The following is a 23,686-nucleotide window of genomic DNA, read 5'->3' as shown; positions in this document are numbered from 1 at the left end:
CAATCATAATTTGCTTTCCCTGCCTCTATGCCCGAGCCACTACAATCACTTTCAATTCTGCGCTTTCTAGATATTATTGCCCTCCTCACATACCCCCTTTACTCACTGTCTGTAATTGCGTAGACTATGCATAGGCATAGGTAGCAGGTCCTCCTTTATGGCACAAACATTTGATTTTTGGATTTGCAAAGCTTCCCACAAAATGGCGCCTGTGGGTATATTGTAATTGTGGATTCCACAAGAATGAAGGAAAAGAGATTTTAACAATATATATTGTGTAAGTAAAGTTTATTTTGCCTAACTAACATGATAGCCTAAGATTTAGAATGATTTCATAGGGTTCTATTAATGGGGTTCGTTTTTGCGCTCTGAAACTGAGAGCTCCGAGGCTACCCCCTTGTATGTAATGCTGCCTACGTTTGGCAGCACCATGAGTTGAGACACAAATAAGGGAGGATGCAGGCCTGCACTTTGGCATCTGGTTGGGGGTATGGCACGCCAAACTGGATTATTTATTCAGTACTAGGTGCATAGAGCAGCCATTTCCCCACACAGAAGTGCTCCATAGATTAAAGGGGTAGTTTACCTTTAGCTTAACTTTTAGGACGATACAGAGTAATATTTTCTATTATTTATGATTTTTTAATTATTTAACTTTTTGTTCAGCAGCTCTCCAGTTTGGAAATTCAGTAGCTGGTTGCTAGTTTCCAAACTACCTTAGCAACCAGGGACTGGAATATGAATAGGAGAAGGACTGAATAGACAGATAAGTAATACAAAGTAATAGAAACAATAAAATTGTAGGCTCACAGAGCAATACTTTTTTTGGCTACCAGGGTCAGTGATCCGCTTAGAATTGGCTATTCTATGGCATATTAAAAGTTAACTAAAAGGTGAACAAACCTTTCTTAAAGTAAATGACCCCTAACAGCTCAATTAGTACAAGGGCAGAAATGGCAAGTTACAACACCATAAGGTAGAAAACATTCATTTAAACATTAATTAAACCCAATAGGATTGTTTTAACTCCAATAAGGATTCATTCCATGCTAGTTGGTATCAAGTACAAGGCACTAATTTACTATTACAGAGATTGAATTTTGCATTATTTCGGAGCTCTCTGAATAACAGGTTTCTGGATAACAGATAACACATGTATAGTGCATCAAATCTTGACTCCTCCTCAAATCTTGACTCTTGAACCTACAAACAGGTTGGTCAGATCCGGGCCTGGCTATGGCTATACGTCTGAGGGTTGCAAGCCTTTCTACGCAATCTTTTAATTTACTGCAGTGGACCAACTGCTAAAGATCCAGGGAGCACTCATGGAGGCAAGAGCATGGCAACTATTACCATCTTATTTACTAGTATTGCAGCCAGGCAAGGGCATTTGGCAGTGAACTAGTAAACTAGCTGTCAATGGAAGTGCCTGTTTGGAATAGTGCAATCCCCATAGCAATTGCACCTTTAAATAATACTGTGGGGTCAGAATGCATTGGCCTAGAAATAATAGTTCACAAATAAAGTTTATTTGGGTTCTGTTAGGTTCTGGGAAGTATTGGTGCCCATAACGTAAAGTAGTTTAGTATACTGGTGCCATATTTTCTCTACAGCATGCAAATAAAATCAGTCATGGGTAGGGTTAATCATACCATAAATTATTAAATTAAGTCAGATTCTATTTTTGCCGACCATAGGGCTTATTTACGAATACTGTCAGTTGCTTTTTACCCACAATGCAGTGTTTTCCCAAATAATTCCTGCGTAATAGTGGGCACCTGATAAGTAGTGCAGATGTGAGTGCTAGGCACATGCCCCTGTTGCTTTCTCTAAATGTCTGGTATCAGTGCTGAAGGGGGTACAAGGTGGGTTGGTTTGGGGTTGCAGATTGGGTGGTAGTACAGGCACCTTTGTCTAGGGTGGAAGTACCTCTTGGCCTGGTTCTAAGAGTCCACTTCAACTTGCACGGGATGCAACATTTTTTGGATTCAAGTTCCCTTGGTGCAAGTCAGTTGTGGCTACTGCTGCTAAGCAGCTAAGGGAACCCTTAAATCAGTGCCAGATCCAGGCTGATGGTGATTCTAGATTTCTTTTGCTTACAACAAGTTGCAAAGGAGTGATAATACCTTTCAAAATAGCATCAATGAGTTTAGTTTTGCCTCCATTCTGCGTTTGTAAATGAGCCGTCATATGCACTGTATTTCTCCAGAATGTCCTATCTTTTGTTTGTTCCTCAGAATCTTAAGGGAATTAGGGTATCAAACTATAAAGTAAAGCGATTTGGGTTGCTCAAGGCTAATATTAACCTTTCTTCATATTCAGCATCTATATAACATGCTTTTAAATCAATGCCTGATAAAGACCCAATCACCATCTTGCAGCAGTTACATGGGTGACACACATGTAATGATAACTGATGGGTGCCTTTCATTCAGTACCCGTGTGGCTCTCTTGTTGGGAGATAGCAGTGTAATACTTGATATTCTGGCATTGCACTGATCCATAAAAATGGGTTTTTGTCAGGCACATAATTCAAACCTGACATCTCCCTTTCATTGTGAAATGGTTAATTTTTCAAGCAGGTGACTTCTAAATTATGGTTGAATTAATAATGCATAATCATAGCTGTTAGTGGCTGTAACTCGTCCTACCTACCTTTAGGTGCTGAGCGTGGAGCGAGAGAATACAAATGACAGATCTGCTTCTCACTTGCCCTTCTTTTTTTTTTTTTTATTTTGAACAAGCCCTCTGAAAGCGTGTGTGTGTTATTTATAGTCATTAGAATCCACCAGGGTGCAAGAGAAATATAAAATGTAATTTTGTAGTGAGATATGAGCACAGGTTTGGCATGGTGCATGCTAGGGCTGACCTACATAGGTAGAGTAAATGTAGGCAGCATAGAGCCTTTGTGTGGGATGCTGGGTTGGGATGTGCTACAGCAGCAGTAGCAGCGGCAGCAGCAGCATCCTTTCTATACACAGACACTTCAGACCCCAGCCAGGAGAGGACAGAACGCTGGAGCACCAGCAGTCACAAGAGAGCCAGTGTGAGCAGCAGGCAGGGGGATTATTAGGAAACAAAAGAGAGAAGAGGGGGAGGAGAAAAGCAAGGAACCAAGTCAGAGCCTGCAATCCGCACTGCTCCTCTCTCACACACATACACATCTTTCTCTCTCACTCTTTTCTTTTCCTCCTCGGCCCTTCTTCATCCCCCCCTTCCTCCCCATCACTGCACCCTCCCCTATTCTCTGTGTCTTCCCAGCCTCCTGCTTTATTTTCCGCCTGCCATTTCTGCACTCCTCCCCCTCTCCTCTCTCTCTCTCTCTGTCTCCCTCTCTCTCTCTCTCTCCATCCCTTCCTCCCCCTCCTGGCTTGTCTTTTATTTATTTATTTTGGGCTGCTCTCCTGTCTCTCTCTCCCTCTTTCTCTGTTTTCCCCTTCTCCCTTGTATTGCTGTGTCTGTATTTTTTGAGGTGCATCTGGGGGCTCCCTTTTGCAGTGCTTGCAGTGCAGGTAGTGGGGTCCCCCCCTCACTCTCCTCCTGCCTCAGCCTGTACCCCCACCCCCTGCCCCACGGTGTCCCCCTGTGCTCTCAGCCCTGCTGCAGCCTGTAAAGATGATGGCAGCAGCTCCCATCCAGCAGAACGGGACCCACGGCGTTGTCCCCATAGACCTTGATCCCCCAGACTCCAGAAAGCGACCCCTGGAAGCACCCCCAGAGGCTGGAAGCACGAAGAGGACCAATACTGGAGGTAAGTGCACCAGCTGCAAGCCTGCAAAGGCTTCCTTATCTGTATTACTGGAATGTTTCTCCCCCCCTACATATATGCATGTTCTGGCCCGGTAGTCTGCACTGCATGGTTCAGGCTTCTTGCTGAAGCTTGTCTATTGTAATCTATGGTCAAAATGGCGTCTTCATCTCTTATTATTGTAGTGATTTTATGGCTCTCATCCTCATCCTTAGTGGTGCTTTCATTGCAATACAGCTGGCAATGCTGCCCTACCTCCCCGTAAGGGATAGCGGGTGCAGAGAGACAGAGCTTCCTTGTAATCAGTGTGAATTGGGATAAGTGGCATTGGGAAAGATGTTGGGGAAGGAGGTCCATTTGTGATTTTTAATGTGGTGGCACCCCATTGCTAATGAAGATGGGGCTATAATGCTGCACCAGCACTCAGCATCCCTCCTGTAACTAAGGGGTTAAACCCCAGTACTGGAAGATGCATGGAGGAGGCAGGGACCAGAGCAGTCAGCTACACATCACAGTGGCTGCACCTCTCGGTCCCCCTCTTATTGTTTCTGGGCATCTTTTTCTATGTATCAAGTCTAACATTTGCAGTTCTACACAGCCCAGATTTTGGAGCAATAGTCTGTGTCTCTTTTTTATTCACCCCATCATCAATTGTGAGCTGGGGGAGGGGGAAGAGAGTGAGAGGCTCAGCTCACAGGAGCTGGGGGGGTGCTTCTTCTGCATCCTGGTGATGTGTCCCAGCATCTTCACGTTCATTTCTATTGGAGGCATAACAATGCAACGATGCAGAGGTGAATGCATTTGCTGAGGATTTGCAAGGAGGATCAGTGGGTTTTTTTTTTCTTGGCTTGGATGTATGCTACCAGCACAGGAACCACAAATGGACCTGCACTTTTATCATAAACTGTACAGGGATATATATTTTCTGGAACATGTTGAGGTTATGCAAAGTCAGTGACTTGTTATATATTAAAAACACCCCACATGCTACATTTTCTCCTCATTTCATTCAGCGAGCAGGCATTATAGCTGTCACCGCTGTCTATATGTAAACAGAATTCTGCATAGGGTATTTTTGGGGTTTTTTTTTTTTTTTGGTGTCTTGGGTGCGCATTGCCTTTTGCTTGATGACCTGCACACACACACCCAAAAACAACAGTGGCTTAAGCTTTAGATCAGTTAGAAATAAAAAGGGGGGGCGAAATCTTCTTAAACTGCTTTAATTAATAAGCTTATAGGAGGATCATGAGAGATTGAAAGGAGCTAAGGAAATACATTGGGATTAGTAGGGGAAGTGATTCCACATTACATTGAGGTTTTTTTTTTCCTTCTTCTTGGCAACCACTTAATGCTTACAAATTAAACATGCTGTTCAGAGGTGAGACTTTGTAATAGGTTGGTTGGTACCACACATTGCTTGTCAGATATTCCATCTTCACATGCATTCTCCATATTCCTTCACTTTCCATATGAAAGGTGTCATTCTGTTTGGGTAGCGTGCGTGTTCAGCCAAACCACTAAATTGGAATTATTATTGGCTGCTGCTTTTAATCATTAATTTATTGTAGTCTTTTCATTACATTATCAATGAAAAGGGGCAAATGAATGAATTAAATGATTGCTTTATATGAAAGTATCGCATATATTTATATGGGGAAAAAAGGTTTCACATTCTCACTCCATACTTCTATTATTTACGGGTTCTTGTATATAAAAAAAAGCTAGAAAGTATACGATATAAATTCATGCGGATATTGAGGTGCATCTATGAACTGAGCTTTGGTTTTGCTTGCCCTTTTTAACGCTAACTGTTGATCTGCTTTTTTTTCCACCCCCCCCACCTGCAGAAGACGGACAGTTTTTCCTGAAGGTCCTCATTCCTAGCTATGCTGCTGGATCTATCATAGGCAAGGGAGGGCAAACCATCGTCCAGTTGCAGAAGGAGACTGGGGCTACCATCAAGCTGTCCAAATCCAAAGATTTTTACCCAGGTAAGAGCCACACTACTTGTACCTGTGCGGAGTAGGTCATATTATAATGTGGTGCTGTTGTACTGTGTTCTACTCACTGTGTTTCCATATAAATGCACACCCTGTAGAACACATAATCATATATGTAAGGAACAATATATATATATATATTTATATACAGTTTATGTTTTAATAGCATTCTCTATATATTGCGCATAATGACATATCTTACTAGTGGGTAACATCCAAGTGTTTCTTCCCTTTTGGTATATTGAGAGTATAAGGAGGGAGTAAGCACGGGGGGCGGGGGGGTTCTCAATTAGAGAATGGCTGTGGGGGTGGATGCATATGGGAATCACACAAGTTTGGTGGCAGCTTATTTTACTGCAGGGAAATGGATTTCCTTGCAGGTAATGAGAAACTATATTGAATTTGCATGAAAATGCAGCAGAATTAGTAAACACTGATTGCTTTCTGTGTTTTGGAGAATAATGTAATTGGCAGTCAGAACCAATTCTGTGGCTGTTTCAAAATTCCAAAATTGCCAAAGGAATGTAATTCTTATATCACTGAGATTTTGTTGATGACAATAGCATGTTGTAGTACTACTACACATCTTAAAGATTACATTGTAGAATGTCTCCATATTTTTTTTGAGGATACAGGCAAAAAACCAATATGCTATGCTAACAAATAGAGGGTTCATACTTGTGATGAGCTGCTGAAGTCATGGTGTCACCCTGTAGAATATAGTGAGAAAGGTCAGCTTGCTCATTAGATGCTGTTACTTTCTAGGCTCCTGGGCAGAGCCAGGCAATAATCTGTAGGCCAAATTTAAATAGGGACGAGCCATTTTTTTTCTTCAGTCTAAGGCATGAAGGCATATGCAAAAGCCTAATTTTTTTTTTTTTAAATTAATCTGTTATTTTAATGTGTTCAGAAGATTTTTTTTATTGGAAATCCAAATGCACATGTTTTCCTGAGTAGGAAGAAAAAAAAATATCTATATTTTTCTTATAATCTTCTTGCTTTACAATTGGCATCGTGACTACTGGATAGTATGTGCTACAGTTTTAACTTACTTATTGCTATTCCTCGAGCCAATGTATACAAGTCTTCCCTTATGAAAACTATGAGCAGCTCTTACGCCTCCTAATTTGTGATTTTCTGGCAATGAAATCTGGCTGTGGGTAATTAGCCAGCTATTTTGCTTTCACTTTCACGTGTGCTGCGCTCTTACTTTTAACCCCCTTTGCTTCAGAAGCCCACCTGCAAATATAGTAATTATGTTTTTGTGTGCAATATAGATGACTTTGTTAACTCGTCAATCCATCGTATGCAAAATGAACCTCATGTTGGCACAGGATTCTGGGTCATTTGTTGCACTGTTTGGTTTATCTATGGCAGGTTGAACATTTAATAGTGTTAGAAAATCAACTGTCCCAAAAATTGCATTTTAGTGCTTTGAAACATTTTATACATATATATAGACCTAAGCAGGGATTTTTTGCAGAAGAAGAACATAGTTATCAAAAGACTGGCCAAAGCAACTAAACGATATTAAATAAAATAAGGGGGCTGAGATATAATAAGGCAATCTATCTGGCAGACAACTGCTCAGTCAAATTGAATTTGCTTTTTAACAGCTGAAATGAAATAGCATTTTGTGCATTATACATGAGGTTGCCCATCAGATGTGCTGAGGTATTGCAGGAAGCTGGTATTTACACAAGATAGCCCAAATTGCTAATTAAAAGGTTATTTTATTGCACTAATATTGTTTAGTTCTGGAGAGGGTACTGAATCCTGACACATTTCAGCGTCTCTGTGGAGGTAGTAGCTAAGGCTCAGAGAAGCACTCATGTCTGTATTCTTTAGCTAACATACATATATCTTCATATGTGTACACCGACACCTATAGGTTCTGTCAAATTCTTACAAAAAGTTTGATATTTTAATATATATTTCTTTTGAAAGCATTTGGTAACCATCATGAGGTAGCCCAGCCCTTTTCAATTAAAAACAACTGCTAGATTATTAATTTCATGGTTTTCTTATGGCATGTGCGTTTGCTCTGTAATACATAAACAGTCGACGTGTCGATATATACAAGCCATAATGAGCACAAGGCATTTAACATGGCTTAGGCTTTGGGGCCTAAATGTAACGTAGCAATCCAATCCATTGTACCTAGAATTTACAATCTCAAAAAAACCATTGAATTTATTTTCTGCTGTTCTAGTCAGTTTTTTTAAGGATTGGGGAAATTATATTGTCCCCTCATCAAAGTATTAACACAAGTTAATCCTCTTTCACTTCTAATGATTCTTTCACTTCTAAAGAGTATAGGCTCAGTATTCAGGTATGGGCCATATACTAAACAATAGCATGAAAATTCTCCAAAATCAAAGACCCTACTTGTTTCAGTTAAACGAAACATAAATAGTTATTCCTTCAATGAAGTGCCTGCTGTACGTCAGCGCAGGCGTTTTAATTTTAGAATTTGTAGTGATTGTACGTAAAAATGGAAGAATTTCCGGCGATCTTGAAACAAATGACTGCCACCGCGTAGTGTACAGCAATTTCTTCTAGGGGTGAAGGGGTGGAATGACACCATGCTAAAGGAATCTTCATGGACTTTCATTTGAAGTAACATAGGCTAAATAACAATGCACGTATTTCTAAATGGCAATGATCTTCCCTTTATATACAAGAGGCCTCTACAGTTATAAAGCGAAGGCTTCGAGAAGTTTATTCTTTCTTTTTATTTCTACAAAAAATATATGTTTGTTTTTCTGATTTAGTGACATCAAAGACCATCATGCACAGCTAAAGAATGTAAAAAAAATATATAATATAATAATTAAAAATAATAAATATATGTGTGTATATTCATATATTCTTTCATCGACAAGAGAAAGATAATGTTGAAACAGTAAAATCACTTAAAAATAATTCATGTCAGCTAAAAAAAAAAATCAAAATGTAAATATTTTAAATCCCGTAATTAACTAATGTATGTTTTGATCCCACTTGGTTAATGTGTGTACACATGCAGCAGTCTGTGTGAATTAGAATGGACGCTGGGAGCAATGCTCTTACAGATGCTGGAATGAAATGATGTCAGTAGATCCATCTCTTTACACTGACAGCTGGTTAAGGTTTTTCTGGTTTAACTAATTTGATGCCATTGGGCAATTCAGAATTTTTCAGTGTGACTTTATATTTTGTATACAATTGTCAGGTCTGGCGAGGAAATCAGAGTGGTTTTTGTATGTTTAAATTAAAAAAATTATTTCCCATGTTTTCTATGGCATCGCCATGTTTTAACATTCCATGTTATATGCTTGGCATGCAGTTGAGGTATAAGACATAATATCTGCCCTACATGAAGCCCTGGTCAGCAAATCTTCATATAAGCGGCATGATACTGATTTTCATTGTCTCCCCCTCCCAAAGACATTTATGGTTGTAGCGGGTGTAAATGAAGAGGCCCATTACCCATCGTTATTTTAGTGTATACATTTTCAGCAGATCACTATTTTATCCTTGTGGGGTTAAGCCTCATGAACAACTGGAAGAAGGTTCCATTGTTTCCTATTAGGAGAGTCTGCACTACAGTTTGCAGTTGTGTAGCATGTGCTAATAAAAACAATGAATCCTATTTTTAGCCTACTACAAGAGAAATGGGCAGATCACTCGGGTGGGGGGGGGGGGGTTAGCTCAAAACAGAAATTCATCAGGGTTCAAATGAAGATCTGTTGATATAATGGAAGTAGAGGTATGGGCAGTATTAATTTCAATGCAGTCTCACATCATATATGTATATTGTATTCTGTTTTAAGTTTAGCTAGGTCAGTCAAAATTTGTATGTAATATTTTATACTATGCAAGGATCTATTTCTGTATTATAAGTTGGAATTGCAAGGCAATTAAGATTTCTGTAAACATGATGTTGATATCTTTGTTTCAATAAATAGTTTCAGAATGTGTATGGTTTGATGAGAAGAAAAAACCAGGGTCTTTTCCCTCCATATGTCTGCAGGATTATGTAAATGACATCGGAGGCTGTTTGTCAGAGTTCCAGACCAGCTCCTATTATACTGGCTTGTTATAATGCACCTGTTTGTCTAATGGAAGATGCCTAAAATTCACTGCATATAGTATGTCCTCCAGAGCCCTTCTATATGAAATAAAGCAATCTGATGGCCTTTTTTTCCAATATAACATATATATGCTATCAGGGGTAAACCCACAATCCACAGTGTAGCTTGTCATTAGTCCAGTAAAAATATGGATCATCTAATACAGGCTGATGCTAACAGACTAGGAATACCACTCTGATATAATCTTTCATGTATCTACGTATTTATCAATCCTGAACAGTGACAGGTCACCATACACACCCGGCTGCTGAAGGATTACGCATTAATACGCATTCGTACTGTTGCGGTATATTGTGTACCAATGTAGGTGGCGCTCGAGATTTTTGTCAATTTCTTTTTTTTTGCATAGCTAGAAATCAAATCAATTTCGGAGGCACCTTGGTCTCTGAATTCCTACAGCTTTGTACAGGTATGAGATCTGTTATGCAGAATGCACCACTCGGAGCACCATGCCATGAAGCTATTAAAACATTTAATGCCACCAACATGGATTTATGCCACTTAGTTACGCATACAACAGGTTAATAATGGGTACAGGTACAGTAATAGGCCATTCTGTCCTATGGCTTTATCTGATTTAGGGCAATGTGTCAGAGCAAGTGTTGCATTACAGTTGTGTTATGATGCTTGCTGACATCTGTTTATATACTGAAAGGCAAGGCTGTTTACATATCAGCAAAACACTCCCTTCGTTTAAATAAATAATCAGATATGGGGTGCCGATTTTATATGGAAAAGGTTTACAACAATATCATTATTTGTACACAACAGCTATTTACTTTCCAGGGGAGAATGGAGTTTTAATTCAGCAGTACTTGGGGGTAGGTTAACTGATAAATCCAATAGATATAAATATATACAGGTATGGGATCCCTTATCAGGAAACCTGTTATCCAGATAGTTCCGAATTACGGAAAAGCCATCTCCCATAGAGTCCATTATAAGCAAATAATTCTAATTTTCAGTTCCTTGTACTTGATCCTAACTAAGATATAATTAATCCTTATTGGAGGCAAAACAAGCCTATTGGGTTTATTCAATATTTAAATAATTTTTAGGAGACTTAAGTTATGGAGATTTAAATTACGGAAAGACCCCTTATCCAGAAAACCCCGGGTCCCGAGCATTCTGGATAACAGGTCCCATACCTGTACATTAATATAAAGTTGTTTTTTTTTGTCATGAGGAATTTCAATTCACATCTGTGGATATTTAGCTCCTGCAAAAAAAAATCTCACATAGCTCTTTTTTTCGCACTAATGTAAATTTCATCACAAGTTCCCAACTGACATTTTTTTCAATGATAAATAAAAAGAGCAAGTTTTAAAAAAAATTATTTTACGGTGAAAGCAACAAAGATCCCTGTTAGAGCTCACAAGCTGGTAAGGTTTTTTTGGGGCACTGCGCACTTTGCGCTGCTAATTCTGTAAGTCCAGCTAAAGCTAGCATATTGTGTATTCCTTGCACTCTTAGAAATGCTAGCTGTGCAAGTGATTAGGAGATCACTATTATCTTCCCTTTTTACGCTGCTGATCTTTGGGAATTCGACGTTCCTGCGTGCCTCCCTGCTTTTCTGTAAGCATTTTAGCAAGAGTTTGTTTCCTTTGCAGTGATTCATGTCCGAATTGGGTTTTGTTTATTTGTCAGGGACTTATATGAAGTAAACTGTGGTTTGAAAGCTCAAGAAGACCTTAGAGAAAAGCTGTTAAAGATGACATCGCTTTGACAAGTGCCGTTTCGCAAATGAAAGCATCCCGCTACAGTCTTTCTATTTTTTTCTGGATCAGGTATGGGACCTGTTATCCAGAAAAGTTTCAAAATATGGCATTGCCATTTACTATAGAGCCCTTTTTAAACAAACACTTCTTTATTTACATATTTCCTTTTCTCTGTACTTGATGGTAACTAAGCTGCATGAATCCTTATTGGAGGCAAAACAATTCTGTTGTTTTCTTTTCAAGTATTTCAATGTTGTTAGTAGCCTTAAGACACAATAATCTAAATTATGGGAAGAGCACATACCTGGCAAACCCCAGGTCCCAAGCTTTCCAGATAATGGATTCCATACATGTATTTACTGTTTTTTTTTTTTGTTTTCCTAGGCTCCTTCTAATACCAGAAGGAATGGTTGAGGCCATGATTCTTTACAAAATATCAGGGTTCTCATGTTTGACATTTCTGCTGTTGATTTTCAGCTTTAGATTGAAACTCTATGCAGCAATGGTTATTGCTAAAAAGCATGCACAAAAGATTATTCTTTACATATATATATATATATATATATATAGCACTAACAAATTCTATAGCGCTATACAGAGCTTATAAATTTATCACATCAGTTGCTGACCCAGTGAACCTTACAAGCTAAGGTCACAATTCCCATACACTATGGTCAATTTTGTTAGCAGCCAGTTAGGATATCTGTATGTTTTTGGATTGTAGGAGACTGAAGTCCACAAAGGAAACCCATACAAGTATAGAGAAAATGTACAAACTCTGTGCTCTGGCTGGAATTGAACCTAAGACCCCAGTGCTCCAACACAGAAATACTTATCAATGCACCAATGTTCTGCAGTTCAACATAGATCCACCATAGTTTGATAGCATAGTTTAACTACAACAGCATTCCCCTGATAATTGAAGGCGGGGAATTATTGTCCAACAACAGCTGGAGGGCCAAACGTTCTTCTGGGCAGGACTCTCTTGTCCATTCTGGTTTCACTTTCATTGCTTTCTTTATCATTTACCATATATTAAAATGCTCTGTTAATAAATAACTCTAATAATAACACTTTAATAACCCTACAAAGGGTATTTGAACTTTGCCCTAACATTAATGCACAAACATAACCTAGCATCACAAAGGCAAGGGATTGTGGGATATATGTTATGGCAAATCTGAGGCGCTCCTTTGTTTACATTCTGGTGTTAGTGTGTGTAAGAGGGCAAGGTTTAGCCTTGGCCAATGGGCGTGCCAGAGAGATCAGCTCTAACTGACAGTTGGTGTGCCTATCTCAGCACAGCAATGTTACCTGTCACTCAAGAGCTTTGCCCTAGCACACGAGTAGTTTCTGATCCATGTGGAATAGCAATGTATGGAGCACCCATTTAAAAGGCCAGGTTGGGAGAGCTCTAGCAAACAAAAGCAAGGGTGACTGTTAATTATTAATGCTTTAGAATAATCTGTCCTTAGCAATTAATGCTATAGAATATTCTATTCTTAGCAATTACCGTTAATGTTTTATAGTTTTTTAATTAATTACCATCCTCTTCTGTCTCTTTCAACCTTTTAGACAGGGGTCACTGAACCCGGCAGCCATACATCTATTCCCGTGTCAAGCGAAATTGTTACAGTTATTCTTACTTTTTAACTTTTTGTTACTGGACTTTTTGTTCAGTCCCCCTCCTATTCACCTTCGAGCCATTAAAACATTATCAACCAAATAGCTTCTGAAAAAAAAACCTAAATACTTAATTAAATACTTTAATAACCACAAAAAGACATCACTGCATCATACTAAAAGTTAATTTAAAGTTGATTTACAACTAATGTGAAAGCGATTGCCGGGTGGGGGGGGTGTTTATTTTCTTTATATAAAGAAATTGAATAATGATGTCATGCCTGTATGTAACCATCCCCTGCGTGCCACGTGCCTAGCGGCCCCAGCTATAGGGCACACAGCAGCAGATCAATATATATTGCTACACTAAAGCAGAGGCAGGAGAGAAACAAGGAATGAAATGGCACTGTATATGAAGATAGAATAAAGTCTATAGGAGCCAATGTTCCCTCATGGTGCGCACACAAATTTTGAGGCCAGCGCACACTACGGCTTGTGGTGCGCTCAAAGAATTTTGTGTGAGAACACAAGTTTTGTATCTAATCTGAGATGAGCATACCATTTTTAAAAATGTGCACACAACTTTAAAACGTGCACACAAAAATAAGGAATAAGAGAGAACATTAATAGAAGCTCTGCTAAAAGTGAGATATGCCCAATAGTAAAGGCTTTAGCCGCCTATATCATAGCAGGAGCTGGGTGCAAATGCTCTGGGCTCATCTGTCAGTACTGGCTCTCCTGTTGCAGCACAGGCTACTTAGTATTTTTCCTGTAACTTGTTACAGATCCCACTGGAAGTAAATATAGGTTAAATATGGGTCAGCAAAATATTGCAGGTAATGGGGGTAGGTCCATGGTGGGAACATAACCACACATTTCTCTAGTTTCACTGCAGCTGCCATTGGGCTTAATTATTCTGACCTACAGGGCAGGGAAAGCAGAACTGAATAGATTGGTAGAGCAGCAGATGCTTTCTGTGCCGCCTTCCTAGTCTCCACTATCCGCATTGCAATTACATCATGTCACATTTACATACATACATGCCTGCCTGCAGATCCTGTGCTTCCACAAGCAGGCTTCCTTAGTTCCTTATGGTGTCTAACAAATAACAGGTGTCAAGATTTTCCCACAGAATGGGACTACATACATTTTATGGTTTTAATTTAAGTACATTCCCGCTGAGCTAATTCTTCTCCGAAATGCTGAATAATCGAGGCCCATTTGGCACACGTGCTAGTGAAAAAAACGACAACTAGCTTGCAAACACAAATAAACCATTTGTATCAAATAAATGATGCCACAAAACTACGAGTTATCTCCACCTTTTTAATTCCTGCAGTCTGCTTGTTGGCATATATACCTGTTCTGTCACTTTCTGTAATGTACACTTTTGTGAAATTGTGTCACATGAAATGAATACTTGCTCATTATCTCAAAGGAATACAAGATTTAGTGTATATCTTTGATGTGTGATTATAAGAATATTTTTTCATAGACACAAACCAGTACTGGGATGGGCCCTATAACTTTGATTATTCTGCCATTGCCATAGCGACCCCTAGCATATCCAGTTGCAGAATATGGAATAAGTGCCATTTTTCATACAATATACCAGTGGCTCCCAAGCAATATGTTGCTCCCCAACCCCTAGGATGTTGCTGCCAGTGGCCCCAGAGCAGGTGCGTATATTTGAATTTCTCACTTGGGGAAGTTTTGGCTGCATAAAAACAAGGTATACTGACAAACAGCCTTTTGTAGGCTACCAGTCCATATAGGGGTTACCAAATCACAGCCATTATTTGGCACCCCCCGAAACATTTAGTATGTTTAGTATGTGCTCCCCAACTCATTTTATATTTGAATGTGGCTAACAGGTAAAAAAGGTTGGCGACCCCCGCAATACACCAACATATTATACCCCTGAACAGCCGACTGTATCCAGAGTCATTAAGTTACAAATATTAGGGAATATTTACAGTGGTAAATATTGTCACTCATTGGAATGACATTTTATAAAAAGCTTGCCCCTTCATGTGTATACTGCACAAGTGAGACTGTAAGTAGCCATGATGAATTGCTAATGTTATCATACATCCAGCTTACTCTCCGAAATAAACGTCCTTCTGTAATGGTAACTGAAAGAGAGCAGAAGACATGACTGCTGGTCCAAAGGTGTACAAACCAGCATTGTGATGATTTGGCCGAATCCCAACCCAATACAGTGGTCTACTGCATCCAATGGCAAATGACCATTTGACATTTTAGCTACAAGAAACAAAGGGCTTGTCGTGTCAAAATATTTTACGTTACTAATCATAATCAGATCACTGATAAATTGGCTACAGACATGCAATCTGTGCAATATACCAAAACACATTGCAAATAATGTATTAGATTAGACATTATAGTCATATGCATTGTTAAGATAGCTTTATTATAAGCAACAAGCATTGTGTACTGCACTTCACTGCACACTGGGGAGGGAGATTCAAACAGACCATTCTAATATGAATTTGAAAGATCTCTGGACTCATTTTAGTGTTTATGTTAAAAACCTTGCCCTAAGCTTTTGGGGGATTATGGAAGTTGTTAATCAACAAGAGATTGTCCATTTCTGGCCTAGATTGTTTAATCCATCATGCATAATCTGGTAGGTCAGGTCTGCATTGTGTTACCATAAGCAGTGCTTAATATTATGGTTGGGAAATGGACCACGTAATGGGCAATACACATTTATTTTCATTTATTTTAAAAGAGAGATTTAAAAGTTGCCATAGGGAATGAATGCATCGCTCTGCAGGACAGATTTTGTGCAGTCTTACCTTTACTTTGAACTGAGCTCTGAGTCTAAGACTGAGAAATCACGCTGTGCAGTTGTACTTGTCTTGGAGTTTAAAGGAAGTCTGTGATACTTGAAGCCTAGCCATGATTAAGGGAATGTTAAACCCCCCATTTAGAAGTGAGAATATTCATGTTATCTAGCAGTTTGGGTCTCTCAGAGGGTGGGTTACAACCTAAGTATTTGCTCAGTCACATGCCAACAAGGAGAGACATTCTGTGGATGCCCTCCCAATGTCTTGGAGCCTTTGCTGCAGGAGTTCCAAAAACTGCGTGGGAGAGAGGCAGCAACTTCAGATAGAATGTCTTAGCTGGAACAGAATCTTCCTGCAGCCGCTCAGCTTCTTAATGTAACTATTACAACAATATTGCTTTTTATATTATGCCCCTCTTCCATCACTGTCCCTTTAACGCTGGCTCTAAAAGCCAACTTTACATTACCATTTAACAAGTCAGGATATGGTGTATCTTTAGCTAAGGACAGAAAAATCAATTTCTCCCCTGCATTACAAATTGTATATTTTTAAACTCTAGTAAAACACCTTTTCATGCTAACTTGATACACTCCATATGGCCTGTATCATTCATTCCTTATTCTTCGTATGGCCCTTGTGACCTTTCCTGTGTGTTTATTGAATAACTTTACTATAACTGCTCTTCTTTAAATCTCCCCTGCTTCCTTGTATTTGCATCTGACTGAATGACAACTGATTTAGGAGCAGACGACTCGGATCTGGGACTTATTTAAGTGTCTGTTGATTCCTTTTTGTAGTGAACATAAATATTTCTGTATTGCTGGACCTCTCTGGCTGTAGAAGCATTACGTGCATGATGTCTAGTTTCCTCAGGAAGCCTGATGACGGGTGGACCCATGCTTTTGTATCTTTGTTATGAAGGTGTTGGCTCCAACGTTGGCTGGGAGAATGTCATTTCTGGCTTTTTGTACAAAGGATAAGAAGGGGGGCATAAGGGGTAGCTGGGGGGATGGAGGGGGTGGGGTACAGTGAACAGCTGAAGTGACAGCGAGCACCAGCTGGACAATCTGAAATCAAAATAAGCCGCGTGTGAGTTGTATTAATGTGTATTCTGAATGCACAATAGCTACTGCGGATCAAGGTCAGATTGTCAGTACTGTAGTGCGCAGACCTTCACAACCCTAGTGCTAGTGCACATTGCTTCTAATCTGTAGTGTGAGCTGGAAATAAAATGATAGAACTATACGTATTGCTCTTAGGGTTCCTAAATGCTCATTACTGTGTGCAGATACATGTTTTCTACTCCTTACATGCAGTTTCAGCAGCCTTTCCTTGCAATGTGCCCTGTACTCCCTCCAGGCAGTGTAAGTACTTGGATTCCCACTTTACCTTTTCCAAAGCTGACTCGTATAATTCCCAACCAGTGTGTCTGATTAGCAGTTCACCTAGAAGCCAACTGCAATGTTTCTTTTCAGCATGCATCTTCTCAATATATGTGGAATTTATACATTTGGTTTAAAAAAATGTGATATGACACTGCTAACAGTGTAGGTACTCAGTAAAGCCTACTCACAGGTACAGCCTATACACAGTATTTCCCATGTAATGTACAAATCACTAAAGTTCTTCCACATATTACATATTTTGTAGCAACCAGAATGATTTGGCCCTTCTCTAGTAATATAGGTCTCACTTTTTTAATTAGGAAATTAGAAGGCCTGGCACCATTGGGAAACTAGTAAACCAAAGCTCCCAAAACCATATGGAGAATGTGATGTTTACTTTGTGCTATATTTTATTTTCCAATATCTGCATTGACCACTTTTGACATATACTTCTGTTTATAGATACATTCCCGCATGGATCATTTCTCTCAGTGGGTATATTGTGCTTGTATCCAGCTTGGCCAGTTTCTACTCTGTGCAAGTCCTGCCCTAGAGGACTTCTCCATTGCATGATGGACAGATGTAGGGGAGTCAATACATCCCAGTCTAAGATCTAACAAAAATTGTATTAATATTTTTACTATGTACCTAGGGGTATTACCAAGGGAAAATGCATTTATACTATGAGAGAACAATGCATTCTGTGCGACTTCTAAATATTCTACATCTGATTCATGCTGCCCTCATTGATCCCTTCCATCTTTCTTCCATTGTTTAGGCATTTTCAAAAAGCCCACAAAAATGCTGATAGCCTCTAATTTGAATTAATAAAATAGTTGTTTTTGTTGTTATAATAATCTAAATGTGTTTGCAGGAGCCCAAACCCCTCTGGCACCCACTATTTTACCAGTTGACTTTTAATATAGACTAATGGAATCATTGGCTACAGAGGCCTTAGTTATAACAAAGCCTATCTATGATTCATAAACATGGTGCTTATGGCAATGTATCGGCAAGTGACACATTAACAGGCAGGGACAGTGAGGCCAGACGAGAGACGTGCTGTCTGTTGTGGAGTATGAAACAAGAAATGTGGTATATAACTAATGAGGGGAGCTGGGTGCAAGGAGGAGGGAGTGAGATAACCTACTGTCAGATGGAGATGGAATATATGACAGACTTTCATCCTGCAGAAATTCTGCACGGAGCAGCAGCTTTCCACGCAAAATGTATCATGCCATATCTACCAATTTGCAGCAAAGGTTTTGGTGTCATTTCAAAAGTGAGCCTCCCATCTTTCAGAAAAACTGTGCAGAGCCCAAATGATAGGGCTGTTACTGTCACTTGTACATAGCACCATATGCATCATTACATGGGCTTTTTTCCTGCTTTTCCCTACATTTTTTCCCTATCTTCCAGTATTGCCAATAAATACACATTGTGAATAGGCGTGTTCAGCTTTTATCTGTAGTCTGAATAAAACCCTACCAGGTCTGTGGTACACTTACTGGTTTCAGGCATTCTACCCACCTTGTTCCTTGCTCAAAATTCAGTGTAATAAAAAAAAAAAGGTCCATCTCATTCCAAAGGCCGCCCATTGCTCCCTATGTGAATAGCATAAAAAAACATTTGATCAAACGTACACGGGCACCATATTTCAAGATATCATTTTTGAGAGTGCAACACATAATTTCTTCTACCTCTATCTTTCTAGAACAGTGGTTCTTAACCTGTGGGTCGGGACCCCTTTGGGGGTCGAATGACCCTTTCACAGGGGTCGCCTAAGACCATTGGAAAACTCATATTTCCGATGGTTTTAGGAATAATTTTATGGTTGGGGGGTCACCACAACATGAGGAACTGTATTAAAGGGTCGCGGCATTAGGAAGGTTGAGAACCACTGTTCTAGAAGATTGCCCCTTAGTGTAACAGTTCAGGTAGACTCTCTCACATATACTGTAGTATATATTACATGTATTATTTTCATACACAAAGGATATGCGACTTCTAGAAACAAAAAAACGATGTATTTAAAGTAATAAGGTTTAAGTGAAAAAATGTAAAGTTAAAGCAAATGTGTCAAAATTATGGCTTTCCAGTTGGCAAGATACGACTAAGAGTGCATTTCATAGTATCTGGAGGGGCTCCAGTGTTTCACATCTGTGTGTTAAATGTGAATTTTAACATCTGTATTTTTCCTTTGTACAACCCTCAACTCTTTTGCTTACAATGCAACGTTTATGTGGTTCCAAATTTAGCGCATGATCACAGCCTTGTTAGGCTAATATATACCATAGTTATTGGACTTAGGTCTCCTGTGCTCCTTAGGGTGCATTCTATAGAAGTTTGGCGTGCTACAGCATTAGATGACATCATAGTTTTAAATACTTATTTCATAGATTCCAGATATTGGGGCTTAGAACTTACAAACTGTAATCCTGGTCACATTAAAGGAGATGTTTTTCTACATTATAAACTTTGAGAATGTAGTATTAGTCATCTATGTATCTTTTTAATTGGTCTGTGTAATTTGGCAAGCGGATACAATAGGTACATTAGAAAACCCACAGCATTCACTTTCAACTGCCGACAACAAGCAATAGTCTTAGATGACCTTTCCCTTTAATAATGATTTTATAATTGTGGATAGTTGCAAACATCATTCTCTATTAAAGGAGAAATTAATTAAACATTGGAATGTTTTTCTGTCATGCAAGAGACTATTAGCTGATTACTAGAGGCTAAAAATAGGTTATGTTGTGTACTGTAGGGCATGCCACACACATCACAATTGTAATGCAGACTATCTCTATTGGAGACATTTAAATCTATTTTTATGGTGCTACAAGTAGTCGCCACAAGTGGCTTGTGTGCAAGACACTTGGGGTAATGTAAAAATAAAAAATGATTAAAATATGTCTTTCTCTAATAACCATTAGCATCCAGTTGGTTGTGTGTTTGGAAACATCAGGCCAGTAAATGCTACCTACTGATTGGTTTCTATGGATAACTAGGCAAGTAGCAAATTGTAGGTCATTTATAATGTTACCTTCTTTGAAACAACAGTCGGCGATAGTGGGATTTTCATCTTACCCCTTTAAAACCTGACACATAAAAAAACACCATGTTGAATGGTGCAATAACTTAGATGCATATTTCATTGCAAAACTTCAAGCAGTGCAGGCTGCAGCAGGCATCTAAGTTACTCATTAATGCATTTCAGCAGAGAGATTTGATATATGTCTGGTTTTAAAAGTCTAAGGTGGCATTGCTAAAGAATCCTAATAATGGAACTGTTAATTAGAATGTATCTCCATCCTTATGATGGAGTAGTAGGGCTCAGATTTCTATAAATGTGCCAGTCAGAGTGTACTGGAATCTGCCTGCTCTATATATTTCTGGCAGCTGAGAAAGGGTTATGTTTTCACTCTCCTACCATGACAACCCACAGTAACCGGAATGTTAAATAAAGGAAGCGGTTTTGGAAGGAAACAATCAGGATGCCTGTCTGTCCCAACCATTGTGGTGTGTGTGGCTGTCTTTAATGGTGGGTTTTTTTATGTTTGGGATTGTGGCTGTATAGAGGCTCCCCACATAACATACAGGAACAATGTCAGTTTTACACTTGTTCGCTATAGCATGCATTGGCATCATCTGTTGGTTAACTACAACTGACAGCATGCCACAATATCCAAAATGTTCTGGAATAATGGTAATTATAGCTGGAATTCAAAAACATTTAAACACAACATTTTACACATATATGTATATGCTCTTTAGACTTTGCTTTAGTAACTCATTGGACATACTTGTAACCCAGTTCAGCCCAACACATAGATCACTTATTGGCTGGATGAAGGTGCTAGTAATTATATCCCACAACTGCCAGAGGGCTGCCTGTTTGACATACCTTCCCTAATTCTACAAAAGTCCCTGGTCCTGTGTAGCAGGGTTCTCTGACTTTGCCCTTCCACAGACTCATTCACATTGTGAAAATAAATCCAACTGAAATCGCAGAGTGGTCACATACTGGTAAAAAGAGGCACCCATTCGTTATAGTCCTTACAGTACAACTAATGTGAGTCCCATGAGCACAAGCCAACATGGCCTGCTTTGGCTATACCTTTTTTTGTGATAAGTTTAATAACACCCCATGCATTTTACCAGACGACAGAGAAAAGGTATAGTCAGGCTGGAACCTCAGGGCAGATTTGGGCCAGAAGAATGCACATTTGAGCAGAGCAAGTTAGTCTGAAAATGCCTTTTTTACTGGCTCAGAAAATGAAATATTAATAACATGCCAGCATATTCTGGCACTGTACAATAAATGGGTATATACACTCAACATACAGATTTACATACGAAAACAACCAATAACTGATACAATCTAGAAGCATGGTGTAAATTACCATAAAGGTGGCCATACTCTGCTGATCCGCTCATTTGGCAAGGTCACCAAACAAGCACATCTGGGCCCCATTTGGCCACCAGGGCTTCCCTCATCTGATGGGTCTTTCAAACCCTGAATGATTTTTGGCCTATTTTCCGCACACAGGCAAATAAGCTTCCGACTAGGTCTGGAGGGACTGAGTTGGCAGTTTTTATCAGCTTATATATGGCCAGCTGAAATCTGTAGCGCATCCAAAGTCTACAGTAGAGTTTGTCCGCTAGCTCCATGTCACTAGAGAGCCAGTGATTCACCTTGGGCATTTTGTATACCATATTTCATGTTCCCATTTAGACTGAAGAGGAATCAGATTTAAAAATAAAATACGGGAGAGGGTCATTATCACCCTAATGGCATGGGGTTTGTCGACATATTGTGGTGGATAATGGAGACTGTACTGGCAAATACACAAACTTGGTGTATTTTAACTGCCATGGTAGTTACCCATAACACCCAAGCAATATTTAGCTTTGATCAGTCAAAAGCAGTAAAACTAATGGGAGAAAAATTCTGCACCGTTGCCTAGAGTCTCTGTTCTAGTGTCAAATTTACACCAGTTTTGTTAATTTCCCCTAGAGCCTAGATCTTACTACAAGCTGACTGCTAGAGACTGTGCTGCTAATGGCAAGGAAAATGGCAGCAGCCTATTAGCATATGCATGGGGCTTGTTACACTGGCATTCATTTATTAAACCACTGGGTGCAAAACTTTTGGCTTTAATTGCTTTGTTTGTAACCTGTGTTTTAATTGGATTTCCCAGCATGCAGCGTTGTTAGAATGGAAAAGAAATGCCTTTACGTTCTTTCTTTAAATCCGTGCCTTTGCGATTCATCTGTGGTTTGTTTCAGCCGCAGATTATGACTTTGGTTGCTTTTTGTAAATTGCCACACAGGCTCCCATTTGATGTTTGGCTCCGAAGCCTGGCACTGTGTACAGGACTTGTTAATTTAAGATTGCGATGTAGTAGTAATTGCTCAATTAGCTCAAAGTTTATTTTTTCCTTGGCTCATTGGAGACTAGAAATAAAAAAAGCCCACCAACACTTTGCACAACAATGTTAATTAGCTCTTTGTGGTGCCAACTGCTCATTTTGCAAAGGGATGGGAAAGGTGGTCTGTAAATATTGGGCTTTCCCACCAGTGTCTTCCCCCTGTAGCCTGCCCATTGCCTGCATGTAGCCGAAGTATAGTATGTAGATCAAATGATTGTGCTGAGGGAAAGCAATGTGTTCGCAGCTTGTTCACTGTACAGCTACATTATTTAGATGTTTTCTTGGATTTTGTTCCTTCTCTCAAACCCTCACTGATTCCAGTGCCTAAACTCCATCTGCCGTGTGACGAATCAAATGTTTGGTTTTGACACAATAATTAATAAATACACACAAACCTCACAGCCCTGCCAGCAATTACTGTTTCATCTGATGCTGTGTCGGATGCTTAAAGCCGTTTTACTTGCTAATTAAAGGGGCCCAATTAAGAGCAGAGCTGTGTGTGCTAGGGGACAATCAAAGTGGTACACTGTACTGTAGCCATGAGTAGGTTGCCCTGACTCTAGTGTATCAAGCTAAAGTGGAGGTGTCATTTTAACCCCAGTTGTTGTGGACTACAGCTCCCTAGAACCCTTTGGAGGAGCTCAAATTCAGATACCTCTGTTTTCCATGTATTGTAGTTGACATTAAATGGAAATTTACTTCTACTTGTGTAATTGTTTCAGCCCTTTCAGTGTCTGGGCCCCTACACCTGCTGCAATGGTAAATCTGCCTTTAGAATGTCTGTTAAATCTAGGTGGAATTCACAAAAGTGACAAAATCACAAAC

At 39.5% G+C, this 23,686-nt stretch overlaps 1 protein-coding gene across 6 annotated transcripts in view; it reads left to right on the top strand.

Annotated features, from left to right (window-relative positions):
- Positions 1 to 866: 866 nt before the first annotated feature.
- Positions 867 to 23,686, top strand: part of nova1 (neuro-oncological ventral antigen 1) — a 57,295-nt gene continuing 34,475 nt past the window's right edge. Inside the window, exons 1-2 of one of the 6 annotated variants that reach the window (XM_012967885.3) lie at positions 867 to 3,751; positions 5,596 to 5,739. In XM_012967885.3, the coding sequence (XP_012823339.1) occupies positions 3,616 to 3,751; positions 5,596 to 5,739 (280 nt within the window). In that variant the 5' untranslated portion in view covers positions 867 to 3,615. 6 annotated transcript variants of the gene reach the window in all.

Source organism: Xenopus tropicalis, chromosome 8 (genome assembly GCF_000004195.4).
Source record: "Xenopus tropicalis strain Nigerian chromosome 8, UCB_Xtro_10.0, whole genome shotgun sequence".
Taxonomy (NCBI): domain Eukaryota; kingdom Metazoa; phylum Chordata; class Amphibia; order Anura; family Pipidae; genus Xenopus; species Xenopus tropicalis.
Note: the sequence above shows the minus strand (reverse complement) of the source record. Positions and strands in the feature narration are given on the sequence as shown.